We start from the raw sequence: 17,540 nt of genomic DNA, 5'->3' as shown, positions 1-17,540 counted from the left end.
TGCCCCCGAGGTAAAGACTCAGAACAGTTGCTCAGAACTGTGAGCTATCCATACAACGCGAGCTTGTGAGGTCCTTCAAAAGGCCGGGGATATACTGGTTAGACTTTAGAGAGAAGCGAACAACCAAAAAACAACCAGGAGGTAGGGCTTATGGATTAGGTGGTAGGAAGTGGAGGAGACAGAAACCAGGGAAATGACTGGAAAAGTAACCACCTAAAGACAATGAAAAATATAGTCTCCTGACGTAGGAAGGATAAATGGATGAAATAATATTGTAGAAAGGATGAAAAGTGAAAGAGGACACACACACGCACACAAAGATGCATGAGTGTGTGCAAGGAAAGAAAACTGACTGTTCAACAGGACAGAAGAACTTAGCTGAGATGTACAGCTTGCCAGCATCAGGCTCCATTCAGAGCGTCAGATCGAACGGGACGGTCTGCAGCAGGAGTCTGGTCTGATATATCAGGAAATTGTTCAGAAGGCAATTTAATAGAGGAAAGATTCTCTAAAGGTATGGCAGTCTGTCCACAAAACTCCTGTTGGTGGTGCATCAGAGGGACGATATTACGATGGATTATTTACTTTCCACTGTTTCGATGCTGACATTAACATTTATGGAACGATCAGGAATGATTTCCTTAAACACTAGAAAAGGAATATGTTATTTTAGTTTCTTAATAGCTTTCTTTAGGTTAGTTTTTATAATCAACAAGTAGTGTGAACCACATTTTAATTAGTAGGAAAAGTTCAAGTTCATTCTGAAAGGAAAGGATTTTGAATATGTAGTATTTTAATTCCCTGGCTTATTATCGTAGGGTGGAAAGAATCTTTCTAAATTCACTCAGGACTTCAGCCTCTGGCATCTGTGTTACATCATTTTTCTGAGCATACTTCTGACATGTTTTGCTTAGACTGAGAGGGGACAAATTTGGCATGTGGCATGTAAGTTTTTTTTTTTTTAATGACCTGGGTGTGAGGCCTGCTCAACAACCAAGGAGACTTTGACAGAGATGCCATCTTTATCTTCCTTTATTTTTGAACTTTAAAACAAAAAGGAAGGGACTAGACAAAGAACATGTATGAATGACCCACAGACATGGACAACAGAGTGGGGATTGACTGTGGGAGGGGAGGTGGGATGGACAGAGGAGGGCAAGGGGGGAAAATTGGGACAACTGTAATAGAACAAGGGTAAAAAATTATTTAATAAAAATATTAAAAAATTTAAAAATCCAAAATGTTTCTAATTTTCATAAAAAACCCACAAAAACCTAAAAGAAATTCTAGGTCTAAGCTCAATGGGTTTAGCAATTTATTCAGTTGTTACATGTTCTTGTGATGCCCAATAGAAATATAATGAAAACCACATATTAATTTTTAAATTTTTTAATAGCTACGTAAAAGGTATAAGGAAACAGTTGAATTGAATATTAATAATATATTTAATATAGAATATCTAATATATTGTCATTGGAATATATAATCAATATAAAAAAATGAACTATTTTGCATTCTCTAAAAAAACCCAGGTTTTTAAGTCTGTGCATATTTCGAAGGCCTGATTAGCCACATGTACTATACTCAGTATTAACTCAGTTTTAGAGCATTTGTTAGTCCTATCTTTTGTTCTTTGCTTATTTTAATGTTGACACTAGTGTGTGGTTTCCAGGCCTGCCATCCTGGAGTTCATTAACGATTTCTCCCCAATTTTAACAGTGGAATTACATTGGGCACTAATGCTAATAGGGCATGTTTAGTGAATTAGTTTTATATATATATTTTTTTGTTAGGCAGTAAAGCAAGTGAATAAGATCTCATGCCCTTTCTTTCCTTCCCAACATATTTGGCTTTCAATTGTGACCTGAAATTTCTTGATCATATTTAAATTACTGGTGGGCAGATGTGTGAAGTTCAAAGCTTTTCTTGTCCTTTAAATCTTCATTCAATAAGTTGATGCTGGCGTCATTCTGTACTCTATTGGGATGGGTTTTAGGCTGTCAGTTAAGGGGCTTAGTCTTGGTGGAGGGGAGGCATTATCATTAGGCTGTCCCACTCGATTTAGATGATCCTTTGTAAAAACAAATACATTTTTAATTGTATTTCATGGCTGTACTTGGGTTATCTCTTCCTGTGATCATTGTGATTAATTATTGAATCTTTTAAGATATATATACATTTCTGAAAGAGTAATGATTGTTTCTTTTAACTTTTTTATCCTTTAGTTCTTTTTTTAAATATTAATAATTCAAAAGTAAAAAGAAATAGTTTACCTACTAAGATAATAAAATCACTGCTTTTAATTTGTTTTTCTTTAAAGGTAAAAAGCAGTTGAATTTTTTTCTGAATGTGTTGTTCTACATTGCTTTGGTTTCCTCACATTAATTTTTTTCTTGACTTACTTTAGAGGGATAATCTGTAACTTAAATGGCTTAAAAAGTGGCCTTAATACTGCATCTGAGGCTCTGCCTGGGATGCAGTCGGCCAGAGGCGGCAAAGCAGAATGGCCTTTCCCCGGACCGCTGGGATCCTCAGTCTCACCAGGAGCTCTGCTTCTGCCTTTAGCCATGAGGCCGCAGGGGAAGGCATGGGGAATTGTGAATACATTTCGGGTTAAAGTCTTCATTATCATTCTGGATTTGCTCCCTCAGTGCCTCAGTCTGTTCAGGGCGCTATAGCAGAATACCCTGGACTTGGTGGTTTATGAACAACAGAGATTTGTTTCTCAGGGTACAGACACTGAGAAGTGCTAGATCAAGGTGCCGGCAAATTCACTGTCTGGTGAGGGCCCCTTCCTGGTTCATAGACACCTGTTCTTTTGCCGTGTTCTCATGTAGTCTAGAAGGGGAGAGGGGTCTCTCTGGGAACTCTTTATAAGGGCACTAATCCCATTCATGAGGCTTCCACCCTTATGATAATCACCAGCAAAGGTGCCACCTCCAATGCCATCATGTCGGGCATGAAGTTTCAACGTATCATTTTGGGCGACACCGACATTCAGTCTGGAGCCTCTAAGGACTGTCCTTCGTGCCTGGTGAAGTGCTTTGTCCTAGTACCTCTCAAGCTGCCCTAGTGAAGGACCAATCCATTCTTTTCTGATACTTTTGTAAAATAGATGTAAATTACTGGCAAAATGGAAACAGAAAAACCCAAAGAAAGACATACCAATCTAGACTCAACAGATAAAACATTTCTCCATTATATTGCTGTAACATTTCTGTATGCGTTTATCGCTTCATGGGCAGGTAACACCCAGCGCTGGGCATTGGCCTGTGATTTACAGTTTGAGTAGGGAGCCCTGCTGTGCACCTGCACTGATCCTCATAGCAGCCACTTTATGGAGTGTGTCCTCCGTTCCACGGGTCAGGACACAAGGATTAAAGCAATTGAGTAAGATGCCAAGGGGATGCCCGTGCTGGAGCAGGGATTCCAACCCCGAGCTGCAGCTCCCCTACACGCGGTCTCTGTGAGAATTAGGGAAAGGCATCACTTCCCCTGAACTGGCTGGCTTCCCACGTTCACTGCTGCACGCTTGCGCAGAACACATTGTGGGATGAACTGTTGTAGGATGTGACCCTGTTCAAACTTAAAAATGTCCTGAGAAGGACTGGCAGGAGCCCTGAGCAGAGTTGCTCCGCAGCTGTGATCAACATGGCAGCCCTGTAGGCAGGTCAGACGCCGCCTGGGTTCTAATGTGCCCATTGCATTTGGGAACCAGAAGAAGACAGGAACTTAGGAAAAGCAGCCAGAGCAGCACAGAGGGGACCCAGGATGCATGTGTATGAAGTTAGAAAGTGTCCATAGGACAGAATAAGTGCTTCTGTTTTTCTGATACTAAGTTTCTATATTTTTTAACCTCTGAAGAGGATAAGACTGTCGTTAGAAATACTTGCCTGTCAATTGTTTCATATTCAAGTTCTAAGCTCTTTATTTCTAGCTGAAATTTAATAAACTATTTAAAGAGCTAATTGACTAATTGAGAATCAAAATTCACATGTAATTTTTTTTTTCTGAGGAAGCACTGTCTCTTGTGGGGTATTGCCCCTTTTCATAGGAGGCTTTTAGAAATGACTGGGAGTTCTTGCGGTCGGTCCTTCTGAAAGTGTTTTGTTATTCTCCACCCTCATCCCTGCTGGGGAACCAAGAATGCTATTATTGCTATTAGGAATATTGTTTCACTCTGTGAATGTGTGTGACAGCTGGGCACAATTATTTTATTAGTTTCCTGATTGACCCAGCTTAAACCAAAAAGAAAGACAAGGTCAACATATGTGATAGCTGTTAGAGCAGCTGTCACGTCCGGTAATTTAACCATAACCTCCCCCACCCCCTTTCTGCCATTGTTTTTCTAAATGGGTTTCTAACAGAATGCTGAGAATAAATAGAAATTGTTGCCCTTCACAGGACTGGGTGGGATGTGGGAGAATAGTTTCATAAGCAGGATTTATCAGGGTGTGTTCGTGCTTGGAAAACACAGTTTAAACGTCTGTTTAATAACAGCATGCCCACCTCTATTTTAGGAGAACTTTCTGTGGGGTTGTGTGACTCTTTGGGACTCTCTGGAGAGCAAGATCAGAGACTGAGCCAACGCAGCCCTTTGGATCTGGTGCTCACATCCCTCTATTAATTAGGTGGCATGTGGGCCAGATCCAGAACGAGAGGGCCTGCCAGTAAAATCGTGTGCTTCCTAAAAGACCTGAATAAAAGCACTTTTCTACTTTGTGGTCAAACTGATCGGCGCTAACAGGTTCTCTGTGTGTGTACTTCGTATTGCCCTTGTTGACCAGTTTCAAGGCTCCACATTAAAAAAAAAGAAACACCTTCTAAATTTCAGGCTGCAAGTTACCAAATGTGTAGTTGTTATTTTACAGAGGACCTCATTGATTTCCTAAACTAGTAGAAATTTTACTTGTTGGCAGATCAGGCTCTTAAAAGGCTGGTAAAGAGTGTGACATCGAGGGCAACGGTCACATGAAACCCCAAAGCTCTTCTCAAACCATTTTTTAATACTTGAGTTAATGACTTTATTTGCTCTTCATTTAGGATTCAGAATAACATGTTATTAAGCATATCATTAGAGTTCAAAGTAACATTTCTCCCCTTTCTTTCTTGAGCAGGTGGTCAAGTTATTAAGCAACAAAAGATCACAAGCGGTTGGAATATTAATGTCTAGTCTTCATTTAGATATGAAAGACATACAACATGGTAAGTAGAAAAATAAAAATTCAGCTTTTGAGTACTAATATTTGGGCTGAAGACTATGATGTCTGGTGGTAAAATTGTTTCAAACTTAGAGTCTTTGTGTGTTGAGGTTATTATGTTTTCTGTAAGTGCTACCAAACGGTTTTTCATTCTTGTTCCTAGAAGATTTTACTGTTATTTCTATGTCTTGCTAAGAGCCTCATTCTCATGTGACATATTTAGTTTGCATTAATAAATATTTAAATTTTAATTCACCACAAGCACTAGTCCCATTGTGCTGTCTGACTAATTAGACTGTCTCTGAAGTACTTACTTCTGGATGCCATGGTCAAAGGGTGACTGATGAGGTAGGGATAGTGGGTGTGTCTCAACCATTGAAAATACCTGGAGAAGAGAGTCCACAGGAGAGAAAAATATGTTTGGACTTGAGTCAAGTGTTCGATGAATTAGCATAAAGAAGAGGAAGTAAACTGAAATTTTTTCTAGTAGATCAGTTTCAACCAGTGTAAGAGTTACAAGGAAGCTTGTTTTGATTGTTATAGCCTTAAGAATGTCCTGATGACTAGAGATGCTGAACAAAGATGGGGTTGCCATATTAAGTGATGAAATGAAAACTCAAAGCAGTTCGAGAGGCTGACTGATCCTTTGTCTCAGATGTTTTTAAAGCATTGGATGGGGGATGGGGCACTGCTGGTCCCCCTGCTTCCAGATACTATGAAATTCTCAAAGAATCACTAAAGCTGATTATTATGTATAACTTTTAGGGTGGAGATCTGGTCTCTTTCCTTTCAGTTTTTTGCGACAACTATGGTGTATTCCACTGGGCTTTTCTACACATAGATGGATTGAATTATTTTTTTCTGATAACCATCAAAGATAGTTTCAAAGTATTCTTTCTACTTATATTACTGTTCATGGTCCAGACACATGGAAGCAGTAATATGCATGACCTTTTGTTATTTCTTTTATGTTGTTGTTTAAATTTATGTCTTCAGCCAGGCTTGTACAATATCTTTTACATTTGGAATCAGGATGATTTCTAACATTTTCTAAGTGGCTTTAGAGTCAATATTTTAATACCTGAATTCTACCCTACAATTCACAGGCATTCCTTTGCCTTATGCTCTGATCACATTTATGCTGAGAGATATTGCCCAAAGGTGAATAGAAGAATTATATTTATATTCATAATGTCCCTTAAGCTGTCCAGAGCCTTAGCATAGATTTAAAGCAGATTGAATGATCCAATGGAATGCCAGTTTACCTATTAAAAAAATGTGGTTTCAAGTATAACAAAGACCTTGTAAATCATGGCAACATTCAACTGACTTTCTATCTTACCCTTTTATGAGTGCAGATTCTATTTGTTGGGCTTAAAAGATTATGTGGAATAACTCATAAGTAACACAAGCACGGTATGCCTTGTCAATTGATGAGTAACTCTTAATCACAATTTGAGCTTTTATGAAACTGTTTTGATGGTGAGGAGACTTCCTCAAGCTGAGGCATTGGGGGTAGTAGTCATAGAGCAGGACACCGATCTGGCGCCAAGAAGTACTTGGCGTTTCTAAAGCTGGCAGATGCAGTGCAGTTAAGTCATAGAATGAAATCTGAAAATAATGATATGGTACTTCCTTCAGTCAAATATTCAACCCGGGCTGAGTTAATAATGAGAACCTTATGAAGAAAGGAGTCCGCCTAACATCTGTGTCTGTGGTAAAGCCAGCAAGAGTTCATTGAAAAATTCGCAAGTTTAACATGCGACACTAACAATAACATAGCGGGAATGTCAGTAGTTGAAGGGTCACACAGAATGATGCATAAACTTTATCCTGTTAGGATATAAAGGGAGTGCTTGAGTCACTTTGAAACCCTGCACATTGTTTTCTAAAAAATGGTTGCCTTAAAAGTCTGAAGAAGCAAGCAGTGTAGCTGTAAGTGGAGAGAGTCTTGTTCTGTCTCAGTATCTTCTTGCTTGGAACCATGATTTACATGTGTGAAGCGCTTGTGGCCTCTAGAATAAACTTGACTTCTCTCAGGCTATGCCTCCACTGAGAAATCCACAGAAGCATAGACGTCACTGATTCTGGGTGCAGAAGCAGCCACAGAATTTATCCAGACCTCCAATGTCATCTTACAGAAGAGCAAACTAAGACCTTGCAGGGGTCAGCTTTCTTTATCAAGGTCATGCCGCTCTTTATTGAAACAGACCAAATGTTCACCGGCTCATCCTGTCCTTTGTATGTAGATGAGATGCTTCTCCTAGAGCATGCCTTTCCTACAGCCGGCACTGGTATCTCTAAAATAAGCTATATGGAATAGTGTTCTAAAAAAGCAGGAGTTAGTTCCTTTCTCTCTCTTTCCTCATTGAAACTCGAAAAGCTTAGAGTTACACTGACTTCTAATGCTTCTGTTTTCAAGTGCCCTGTTAGAGTCATTAGTGTGGAAGATCTGGGTTATAGTTGCCAAAGGTCTAATTGCGGGCCGGCCACCACATCCACAGAGAACCATGTCACATCCAGACTCAAGGAGGCACACAGGTTTGTCCTGCAGTAGTACATGTGGAGTCCTCAGTGTCACCTACAGTGGAAGGATTGGTCTCATGAGTAAGTTGATTTCTACGACAAATGTAAGCAAGGCAGCCCAAAATAATTAACTCGGTGTGTGTGTATATGCATACGCGCAAAGGTTACAGGGGCCGCCTGAGCTGCTGGAATTCACTTGTGAGTGTGCCCGGTAACTTCTAGATTATCGTGTAGGTTATAAGAATTTTTCAATGGGAAGGGTGGAACTGTGACGTGCCACCTCTGAAAAATCCCACTCCAATGGTTTAGAATAATTTAAAGTCTGGGATGAAAACAAACAAGCAAAATAGAACCAGAGGCATGGAAACAAGGAACAGACTGACAGTGACCAGAGGGGAGGGGGAAGGGGGACAAGCGGGGAAGGAAGGGGGAGGGTCTAGTGAAGGAACTAATGTAAATGACCCATGGAAATGGACAACAGGGTGGGGATTGACTGTGGGGGAGGGGGGGTGGGGCAGAGGAGAGCAATGGGGGAAAAATGGGACGACTGTAATAGAACAACAGTTAAAACATGCAGGAAAAAGATAAAAAACACAAAATAAAATAAGAAAAAATAAGAAAAAGTAAAGTCTAGGATGAAGGTGCCTTTCAGAAAGAATTTGCCCTAGTTTGTGCTGGGGCTGGGGGGCACTATGGGGTTTAGGATCTCCTTAAATCAATCTCAGGTGGTCCCTTCAGGCACTAGCAGCTCATCCACTGATGAGCTGGCATTCCTGAGTCCCAGTTTATTGTCAGGGTTGGGGGGGGCATCTAGAGTCTGTGCTTTGGTTGGCCCTGAGTTTTAATATTTGTCCCTGCTTCATGAAGCTGTCATTAGAAACTTCAGATTTGTTGGGAGGGCTAAATACTCCCAGGGCCAGAGCAGGCTCTGAGTGAGTTCATTTTTCTGCTTTCTCTGCTCTCTGTTTGACATGGTAATTCCCATCCTGTGAGCTCTTCGATGCCTTTAAGGCATTTTACAAATATATTTTCATCCAACATCTTAAACTCTTCTCAATGGGAAGATCGAGTCGAACTGTCTAGACCTATTCCTAGAACTAGGTATTATGAGAGTATCCTATGGGAAATGCGGGAGTTTAAGTTCATGGCAGACTTGACTGCTTGGGTTTTCTGTCGGTGTTCCTGAAATGCTGACTTAGCCCTGGGTTGTGTCCATTTCTGTGTTCTGAATGGTGATAAATATGTGACTTATTGATATTAGCAGCTCTTAGAAGTTGAGCCTGGCTATATCTTTGGACTACGTTTTATCTGCAAGGAGGGCAATTTGTTGTGGAAACCTGAAAAGCCAGGGCCTCCCATAATTGTGTGGTTTCTTAATCATTGTCTCTGTGCGGTGAGAATCAGCTACATTCCACATGCGTCACTCACTGTTGGCTCTGGGTGGCATGCGATGGTAGCGGTGAGAAGGGGCCACTTGGCTTTGCTAGTGAAATGAATATTGGTGAGAGACATGAGTAGAATCTAAGTAGAGACGTGGGCAGATGCTTGTATATATTGCTTTGATGTTATTCTCCTGCCAGTTAAACCAGTTCCTCACTATGAATGTAAAGTATAAAAGACTTCTTTAAGAATCTGTAAGTATCCTTTCTAGACTATAGGAACTTTGAGGCCATTTTACGGTAACTCTTCCCCTGTGTGTTTTGATGGTCTACACATGGGACAGTTCTTTCAGCCTGTTGCGCTGTCGCTGAATAATGTTCTTCTGATGAAACTTTCTACCAACGCGTTGTAGATGACAAACTTCAGGTCTTAGTCATAGAGTTTCTGGTTTCATTCTCGGAGACAGAAGCTTGTTCACTTGCCTATTAATTACCATAAGAAAGTTTATCCATAATCATTTGTTTATTCTTGTAATATTCTCAAAAACTGGGATCAGTGTGGGCAATGTTGTTTTTTTCCAGTGTCTGCTTTCTTTATGAAACTTAAGTCTTCAAGGTTCACTTGGAAATCACTTCATGCCCCTTTCTAGCTTGACTTTACGTGTGTTCTTCACAGGGGATATGGATTTTTAAGACTTGCTTATTATATTTATGGAGACATTAAAAATGTAGTAAATGCTGACGGGAGGCTTAGTGAACTGTTTTCATTGAAATGCAAAGTCACTTAGAATTAGAAATCCGAGAAGAAAGTGGGCTCTATCCCATGTGCTGTGTAACCTCTTCATCCGCTGCTGCCGTGTTGCCGAGAAACGGGCACGTGACACAGGTATGCTTCCGTTAAGACCTACTTTTGGAAATTTAACAGCACAATATGTTTTAATTTAAAACAAGAATTCATTACTTAGAGTTTCTTATGAAAGACCTCATAAATCATTTGTAGCCACACGGAGATTAATAAATCAAGAGAAAATGAATTGTTAAGTTTATCATTGCAGATTTAGCAAAACACATGGGTTAAAGTCATTTATATTTTTATGACATGATTCCAAGATTGGACTTTTTGATTATACTTTTATGGGGAAGAGAAACATAATACCTGAGGCTGATCTGAAGCTGTGAGCTTTGGGTGTGGGTTTATTTTTTCCTTCATTGCACTACTATCTGAATTATGTATCAAGTACTTGTTTGTGTGTTTATTTTTGCTACACCCCCGCTAACCCCCACTAGAAGGTAAGCTCTTTGAAGCCTGGAGGCAAAGCCCCCAGCACCAGGTATTGTTAGTCATTGTATCAGTGACTGAGGCTGGCAAAAATGGTGCACAATGTTTTTTTCTTTTTTAAAGGATTTTATTTATTTTCAGAGAGAGGGGAAGTGAGGGAGAAAGAGAGGAAGAGAAATATCAATGTGCGGTTGCCTGCCTCTCATGAGCCCCCAAGTAGGGACCTGGCCTGTAACCCAGGCATCTGCCCTAAGTGGGAATTGAACCAGTGACCCTTTGGTTCTCAGACCACCACTCAATCCACTGAGCCACAGCAGCCAGGGCTACATGATGTTTTTTAATCCATGGTTCATAACTATAAACCAGTCCCCTGGCTAGTGACGATAGTTTCTGTTCACAGCACTGACCCCCAGGATGGGCCGCGCAGCTAGAGTTCCCCTTTGTGCTGCGTATGCTGGGGCTGGGGAGGGTAGGCGGTGAAGACACAGAGAGCGGAAAAGACTCTTATGGAAGAGGTTACTTGATGGATACTGGAGAATTTGCTTGAAAATTTCTTCTATTGCTCTCTCTCCTGTCTGCTGTCAGTTCTGTGATTTGGGTGATGCTCTGATGTGCTTTACCAGACAAGACTTCTGCACCAGTTAGAGAGATAAGGAGGAGACTGCGTTCAAAGACCCTGAGCACCTTCGTAACATGTTTTCAAGAGTGGTAGAACATGTCACAGTGGTCCGTTTGGCTGGTGTAACCACCAGCCTCTGTTCTTACCACCAAGGAAGATGTCAGCCTCAACAGTAATATCAGGAAGATTGTGATTCATTCATTTCTTTTATCTTCTTTTGTTCCTTTATTTTTTCCAATGTTTATTTTTTATTTATTGATTTTGGGAGAGAGAGAGAGATCAATTTGTTGTTTCACTTATTTATGCACTCATTGGTTGGTTCATGTATGTGCCCTGACCCAGGATTGAACCTGCAACCTTGGCATATCGGAATAATGCTCTAACCAACTGAGCTACCCAGCCAGGGCTATTTCTTCCAATATTTAATTATTCAGATATTTGCTGAGTACCTCCTTTGTGCCATGCTCCATTCCTGGCACTGAGATACAGAAATGAAGACAAGAGGGACAAAAATAAAGCCATGCCCATGTGGAGCTTACATTCTAGTAGGGGAGGAAAAAAAACGAAAAGAGCAAAATGTATGGCATGCCCAATGTTGATACCTGCCATGGAAGATACACAAAAGCAGGGGACAGGAATAGGGGGCACAGAGTGAGAGGTGAGGGTGGAGTCAGTAAGAATGTGACCTCTGAAGGGGGGTGAGGAAAGAAATCCCGGAAATATCAGAGGGGAGAGCGTGCTAGGGAGAAGGAACAGTTGCGTGCAAGGACCCTGAGGGGCCGTGTCCTGACCTCTTACGGTAAGTTGCTGAGTGTGTCTGGAGAGACTGAGCAAAGGGGAGGGAAGTTTGAGATGTGTTTGGATAAAGGACGAGGGCGGAGTGGTCTGTATTCAGATCACAGATAACCTTGGTGCCTTTGTAGGGACTTGCCTTTTACACTGAGGAAGTTGGGATGCTATTAGAGGGGTTGGGCAGAGGAGTGATTGGTCTGATTTCTGTCTTCAAGGGATTCCTCTGCTGCCCTGGAGAAAACAGGAGTCAAGGGAGGCAGGCAGGAGGCTCTCACAGCCGTCCAGATGCACGGTGACGGTGCTGGTGCTGGACCGGAGTGGTGGCAGGACACGTGGTGACATACAGGCAGAGTTGATGCTTTGAAGGTAGAAGAAGCAGCATTTACAGATGGAGTCGATGTAGACTGTAAGAAAGAGAGAGGACTCCAGGATTTTCGGCCTGAGTTAGTGGAGGAATGTGATTGCCATTTGCTGTGTAAAGAGCAGATCTGAAAGGGGAAGGTCAGGGGGTCCGTTTGGGGCATGTTGGTTACATTTGAGATCCCTCTCAGACATCTGAGTAGGGGCATGAGACCTTAGAAACACAAGTCCAGAGTTAGAGAAGTGCTTCCAACTGGGGATACAAAATGGGGTTCACCAGCGTCCTGCTGATAGTGAAGCCGAGAGAGTAAATGTAGATGGAAGGGAGCAGGAACCTAAGTGTTGAACCTGGAGTTCAGCATTCAGAGGTGGCATGGAGAAGAGGATGAACCCACAGTGACTGAAAATTATTTACAAGTTGAGGTAGGAGGAATACCAAGAAAGCGTTTTGTCTTGAAACCAATGAAGAAAGTTTTTCAAGGAAAAGGGAGCTCTGTCAGTTGTTACTGATAGATCAAGTTAAGGTGTGATTATTAGACCTTCACAAGAGCAGATGAGCAAAATACTAGTAATGATTGCAGTAACTAGTAAATATAAACAGAACATTTGATTTCCATTATAGTGGACTGTTGCATAATGTTGAGAATTGTTCATGACATCCATTTGGAAGATAATACTAATTGAGTGATTTATGGTATTCGAGTTGATATTAATTATTTCCTTTGGAAACAGATACATGTCTTTTAATTCTTGGAATTTTTCAAGTTTAGAATTCTGTATAATCAATCTGTTTTAAGATAAGTTCCCACACTCTTGGACTGCTGTATTTCAATGCAGTTATATTATGTCATTCTGCCTTTTTTCAAAAATTTAATAAATGGAGGATAGCAATGTGTTCATCAAGATTATGCCATACTCAAAATTGCTTTACAGTTTTGAAAATCTCTTTTATCGCCTGAGTTAATAGAAGAGAGCTGGCCTGCTATCTGCATCTGCACTCATTCTGTTGTTACATGTTGTTTTGGTTGGAATGTATGGAGAAAATCTGGCCTTTCACAGATATGTAGCTGAAAAAGGAGAAGTATTTTAATAGTCTTTTCAGATTGTGATGGATGTTATTCCTAATACTATGACAAAACTCAACAAACGGTAGTTTCCTAATGGTTAGTGGCAATGTGGAATTTGAAAGCCACATCAGTAAACTTTTCATACTATATTACATCAAAAAAATTGATGCCTCACTCAACATGAAGTACCAGGACCTGCTGCCATTACCTTATTTAACTAAGTCAAGGCTTTTGAATCACTGAGATGTTTGGTAAAAATGAAAACTAAATAAATTTTTAAATATTGAGTTTATTTAAATGAAACCAAACAGGCTTTACCATTATTTATTGATTTTTAGAGAGAGGAGAAGGGAGGGAGAAAGAGAAGGAGAGGAACATCAGTGTGAGAGAGAAACTTGCCCCTGACCAGGGCCGAACCCGCAACTTAGGCATGTGCCCTGACTGGGAATCAAACTTGCGACCTTTTGCCTTGCAGAATGACATCCAAGTAGCTGAGCCACACTGGTCAGGGCAGGTTTTGTCATTTTTGACACGGAAGTGTTTGAGTCATTCTAAAATGCACACTTTGTAATTTTGAGTTGAATTTTTTATTTCTAAATCTAATTCACTCATGACTGGTCTTTTGTACCTGAATTTCTATTCTAATACACATTTGTTAATGTTCGTTGATTAGTGCCCACTTTTTAAGTCTCACCACTTTGGAAACGGCCTCACTGCAGCCGGGCACTGTGACCTGGCATCAGAAGGTCTCTGTCCCGGCCATAAGCTCTGGAATGCAATATTCCTATCCTCGGCTATACCCAGAAAAAGGCTTGGGTGTCACAAAGAAATGACATCAGTTTTCTAGCATCTGTGGCACTCTTGAATAGTAATTTCAGAAACCTTAGTGAAAGGTTTAAAGTGTTGAAATATGGTGTAGTCCGGGGAATTAACTTTTAGTCTCAACCTTGAAATGTTTTCATTCTGTGCCAAAAAGGAATTCTGGAAGACGGCATGCATCTTCCTTAGTGGTAGCCTGGCAAGTGAATCTGCTTCCTTGCCTCTCTCCTTAACTAGGAAGAGGGACACAGGAAGGAGATGTGGGATTTTATTGGAAATCTAGTAATAGGAAATTGCTTCTTGCCGAGCAATGAGCATCATGATTTCAGTTGAGGCTAAAATTTCAAGTGCTTTGGCAAAGTATTTTAGTCACCAGCAGCCCATTTCCCTACACAGATCCATTCAGATGGACTTTGTACACCTTGAAAGAAAGCAACAGACACGAATACAAAAAATATCTTTATGTGTGGGAATTGTGAAACTTGAAGTATGTGTTATTTGTTATGGTCGAGTTTTTCACAGCATTACTTATATAGAGGAGCAGCGAAAGAAAAGACATTAGCAACATTTGTGGAGATGGAAGAAGACTCCTGCTCAATCGAGGCAATCTATGGAGAAAGTTCCTACATTTTAGTTAATTTCTTTGATTGAAATATTTAAGAAACATGTATATAGAGCACCCTCAGCTAGAACTGTAATTTCTATCCGGAGGTGGGGAGAGGGAGAGATGAGACTTGGAACTTATATGATGGAACAGACGTGTTGTGAAAATTCATGGTGTCCAAGGTAGATTCCGAGTCCCACCAATGTTTTCATTTAACGCTTTTCTAAACAGCGATGCCCATCCTTTGTTTTACTTTTTGTACACATGGCTAGCGATAAAAGGATATCACAAAGCTCTGACAGTAAAAATGGTTTTTAATTTAAAAAACGACAAGTAGTGAGAAAGATGAATTAATCTTACTCAATTAAACAAAAATTTGTGGTGTGTTGTCGCTACAGAAGTGCTGAAAATCACTGGATATTTACAGTTATGAAGGAGGAAGGGGGGCTTGGGAGAAGCAAAATTGATGGATCCTCGCCTCTGTCAGGCAGCGTGGGGCAGTGAGAGGTCACTGAACTCTGCACGACGGGGCCTGAGGACAGGACTGTGGGGTGAAGGCACATTCCTCCAGCAGTGGGCTTTCCATTCACCAGAGAGCTATCTGAGTTTAATTAAAGCTCCAAGATGTGAGTGGATGAATCAGAATAGAGGCCATTCCATAATGTATTTGAAACACTTCTGTTTTATTTAGAAGGAACTTTTTATTCATTAAAATGACATCAGAGAAATCCTAAGACTTGAAACTCCTCCGTGTATTTAACTGACCCCTCATTCCTTGGACAACGACACATTAAACTAATCTGTATCTACTTATGTACATCAGAAGGAAAAAAAGAAAAACCTTCATTAACTGAACAAATGACAAAGTATGACTTAATGTACACAGAAACTGGTGCATTGCATTTTTGCACATATTAACCACGTGTTGAGTTAAGTAAACCATAAAATTATTCCAAGGGGATCATGATGATTATTGTGGCTGTGTTTTAGATTTGTCATATTTTTAGGAATTTTGGAAAAGTAGTCACGAGGAAGGTTGTTAGTGAGCCATCTCTGGAATACAGTGAGAAGTACCATAACATGTCGAGTGTTGGTATGGAAGCTCTGATTGTCTTATCCTGTAAGTTCTTCTATAAGAACTTTTACAAGTTCACGAGTAAGGTTTCTTCATTTTTGACGCATTTTCTTTTTGATGCATTTTTAACGTCTTGGTTCCTTCCCCTGCTTCAACATGATTGCCAATGTAGTATAAATGGGAATGTATAGTATACTAAGGAAGCTATTTACGTGCTTGTTTAGATGAAGTATTTTAAAACGGGACTTAAAAAACATCATTATAATCATCGTGTTTGTGTTTGTAAATTCAAGCTTTCTGTTTTGTGTTTCTTTCAAAGTCAGGCATGTTTGTATAGAATTACAGCAAAAAAAGTATGATTAGTATCTGTATGAAAGTTATTTTGGGGTAAGGCATTTAAAGTTCTGATAAATTCTGTACTTATGAAGTGATGTATATGCTTACATTAGCAATAACATTTAACACTATTGCCCTTTTAGAATATGCGCTAGAAAATAGTGGCAAATGTGACCCCCTAAGTTAGGGCAGTATTTCCAGGGAGACTCACTGAGCTCTATTTTACAAGAGTGTAAATGTTTACCTAAGCAAGAAGGTGAAGTCCCTTATGCCCAATAAAGGACATTTTGCAGTGCTGGTTTACAGAAAACATTCAACAGACAGTGGCCGTTTTATACAAAGTACAGTGCGTTGTTTGAAACTATTTGCTCATCTATACACTATGCTTAAAATAAACAATATCTGGGAATATGCCAGTCTTTTTTTCTACCCCCTTTGTTCCACACCCTAGATTTTGTCACCTGCCAAAGTCAAATAAACTTTATCTAAACAGTTGAGATAAGCGCTGAGTTGTACCAGTATGGTCAAATCAACAAAGCTCTCCCAAACCAGAAATGAAATACAATATCGCTAGATTAAACAGTCTACAATGGCAATCGTGTGTGCATTTAAAGATTTTATTCCGAAAGGATCACAGTCTTGGTATCCATTTGCTCCCCCCTGCCTAGACAAGAAGGCGACACACTGACTCAAACAAAATGCATTTGCTCTCCAACAATTTAACTTGTACAGCTCTTATAAACAAGGCGCATAGGTGTAGGCAGCCTACCGACTTAATCAGTAACATGTCGTTAACCTTGTATAAGCAAGTATGCTTGAGATGTACCAGTGGTGGATTGGCTATGAGATTTATTTTTTCCAACAGGAAAGCCTTTCTTCATACAGCCTAAGTACAAAATGTAGAGCGCTCCGGTAGTTCATAGTCTGTCTCCACCTTATAACAAAACCCCACCAGATTCCACTGCCTGAAAGGTGGAGATGGTATAAATGAGTGGGGTTTCTAAACTGTAGGGTATTGTAAAAGTGCAATTATTATCCTTCTAAAATGGAGAGCAATTTAATTGTTTGCTCATGAAGTGTCAGCTCTGCGAGGGTGGGAAGTGTGTCAGTCAGGTTTGCCACTGTATCCCCAGGGCTGAGAAGAGGGTTTGGGGCACTTAGGACTCTGAATATTCTTTCAGTGAAGGAGTGAAGGGTGTGCTCGGGAAGGTACTCTGTTTTCTTCATCGATGGAGGCACATGTTTTGTCGTTATTACCTCCATTGCTGATATTTAAAAGCAGGTTTATGAAGTGAATAGATTTCGACATATGGTTCAATGGTTCCCGTTCAACATCCCACTGCTTAATTGGCAAATTTTTATTTATACGTAACGACGAGTGTCATTATATCGCTGTCACTTTTAAAAAGAATGCCTCTCAAGGAACGTGGCGTCTGTGCATGTCTTGAGGTTAGAGTGGTCTGTGCACGGCCTGCTGATTTGG

General features: G+C 40.4%; 1 protein-coding gene across 1 annotated transcript in view; it reads left to right on the top strand.

Annotated features, from left to right (window-relative positions):
• FMN2 (formin 2) overlaps positions 1-17,540 on the top strand; it is a 261,959-nt gene that overhangs the window by 107,346 nt on the left and 137,073 nt on the right. Inside the window, exon 7 of the mRNA XM_090263236.1 lies at positions 5,118-5,205. Coding sequence (XP_090119362.1) covers positions 5,118-5,205 — 88 coding nt within the window. The remainder of the gene's footprint in view (positions 1-5,117; positions 5,206-17,540) is intronic.

This window comes from Furipterus horrens, unplaced genomic scaffold (assembly GCF_987537825.1).
Source record: "Furipterus horrens unplaced genomic scaffold, mFurHor1.1.pri manual_scaffold_15, whole genome shotgun sequence".
In the NCBI taxonomy this organism is placed as follows: domain Eukaryota; kingdom Metazoa; phylum Chordata; class Mammalia; order Chiroptera; family Furipteridae; genus Furipterus; species Furipterus horrens.
Note: the sequence above shows the minus strand (reverse complement) of the source record. Positions and strands in the feature narration are given on the sequence as shown.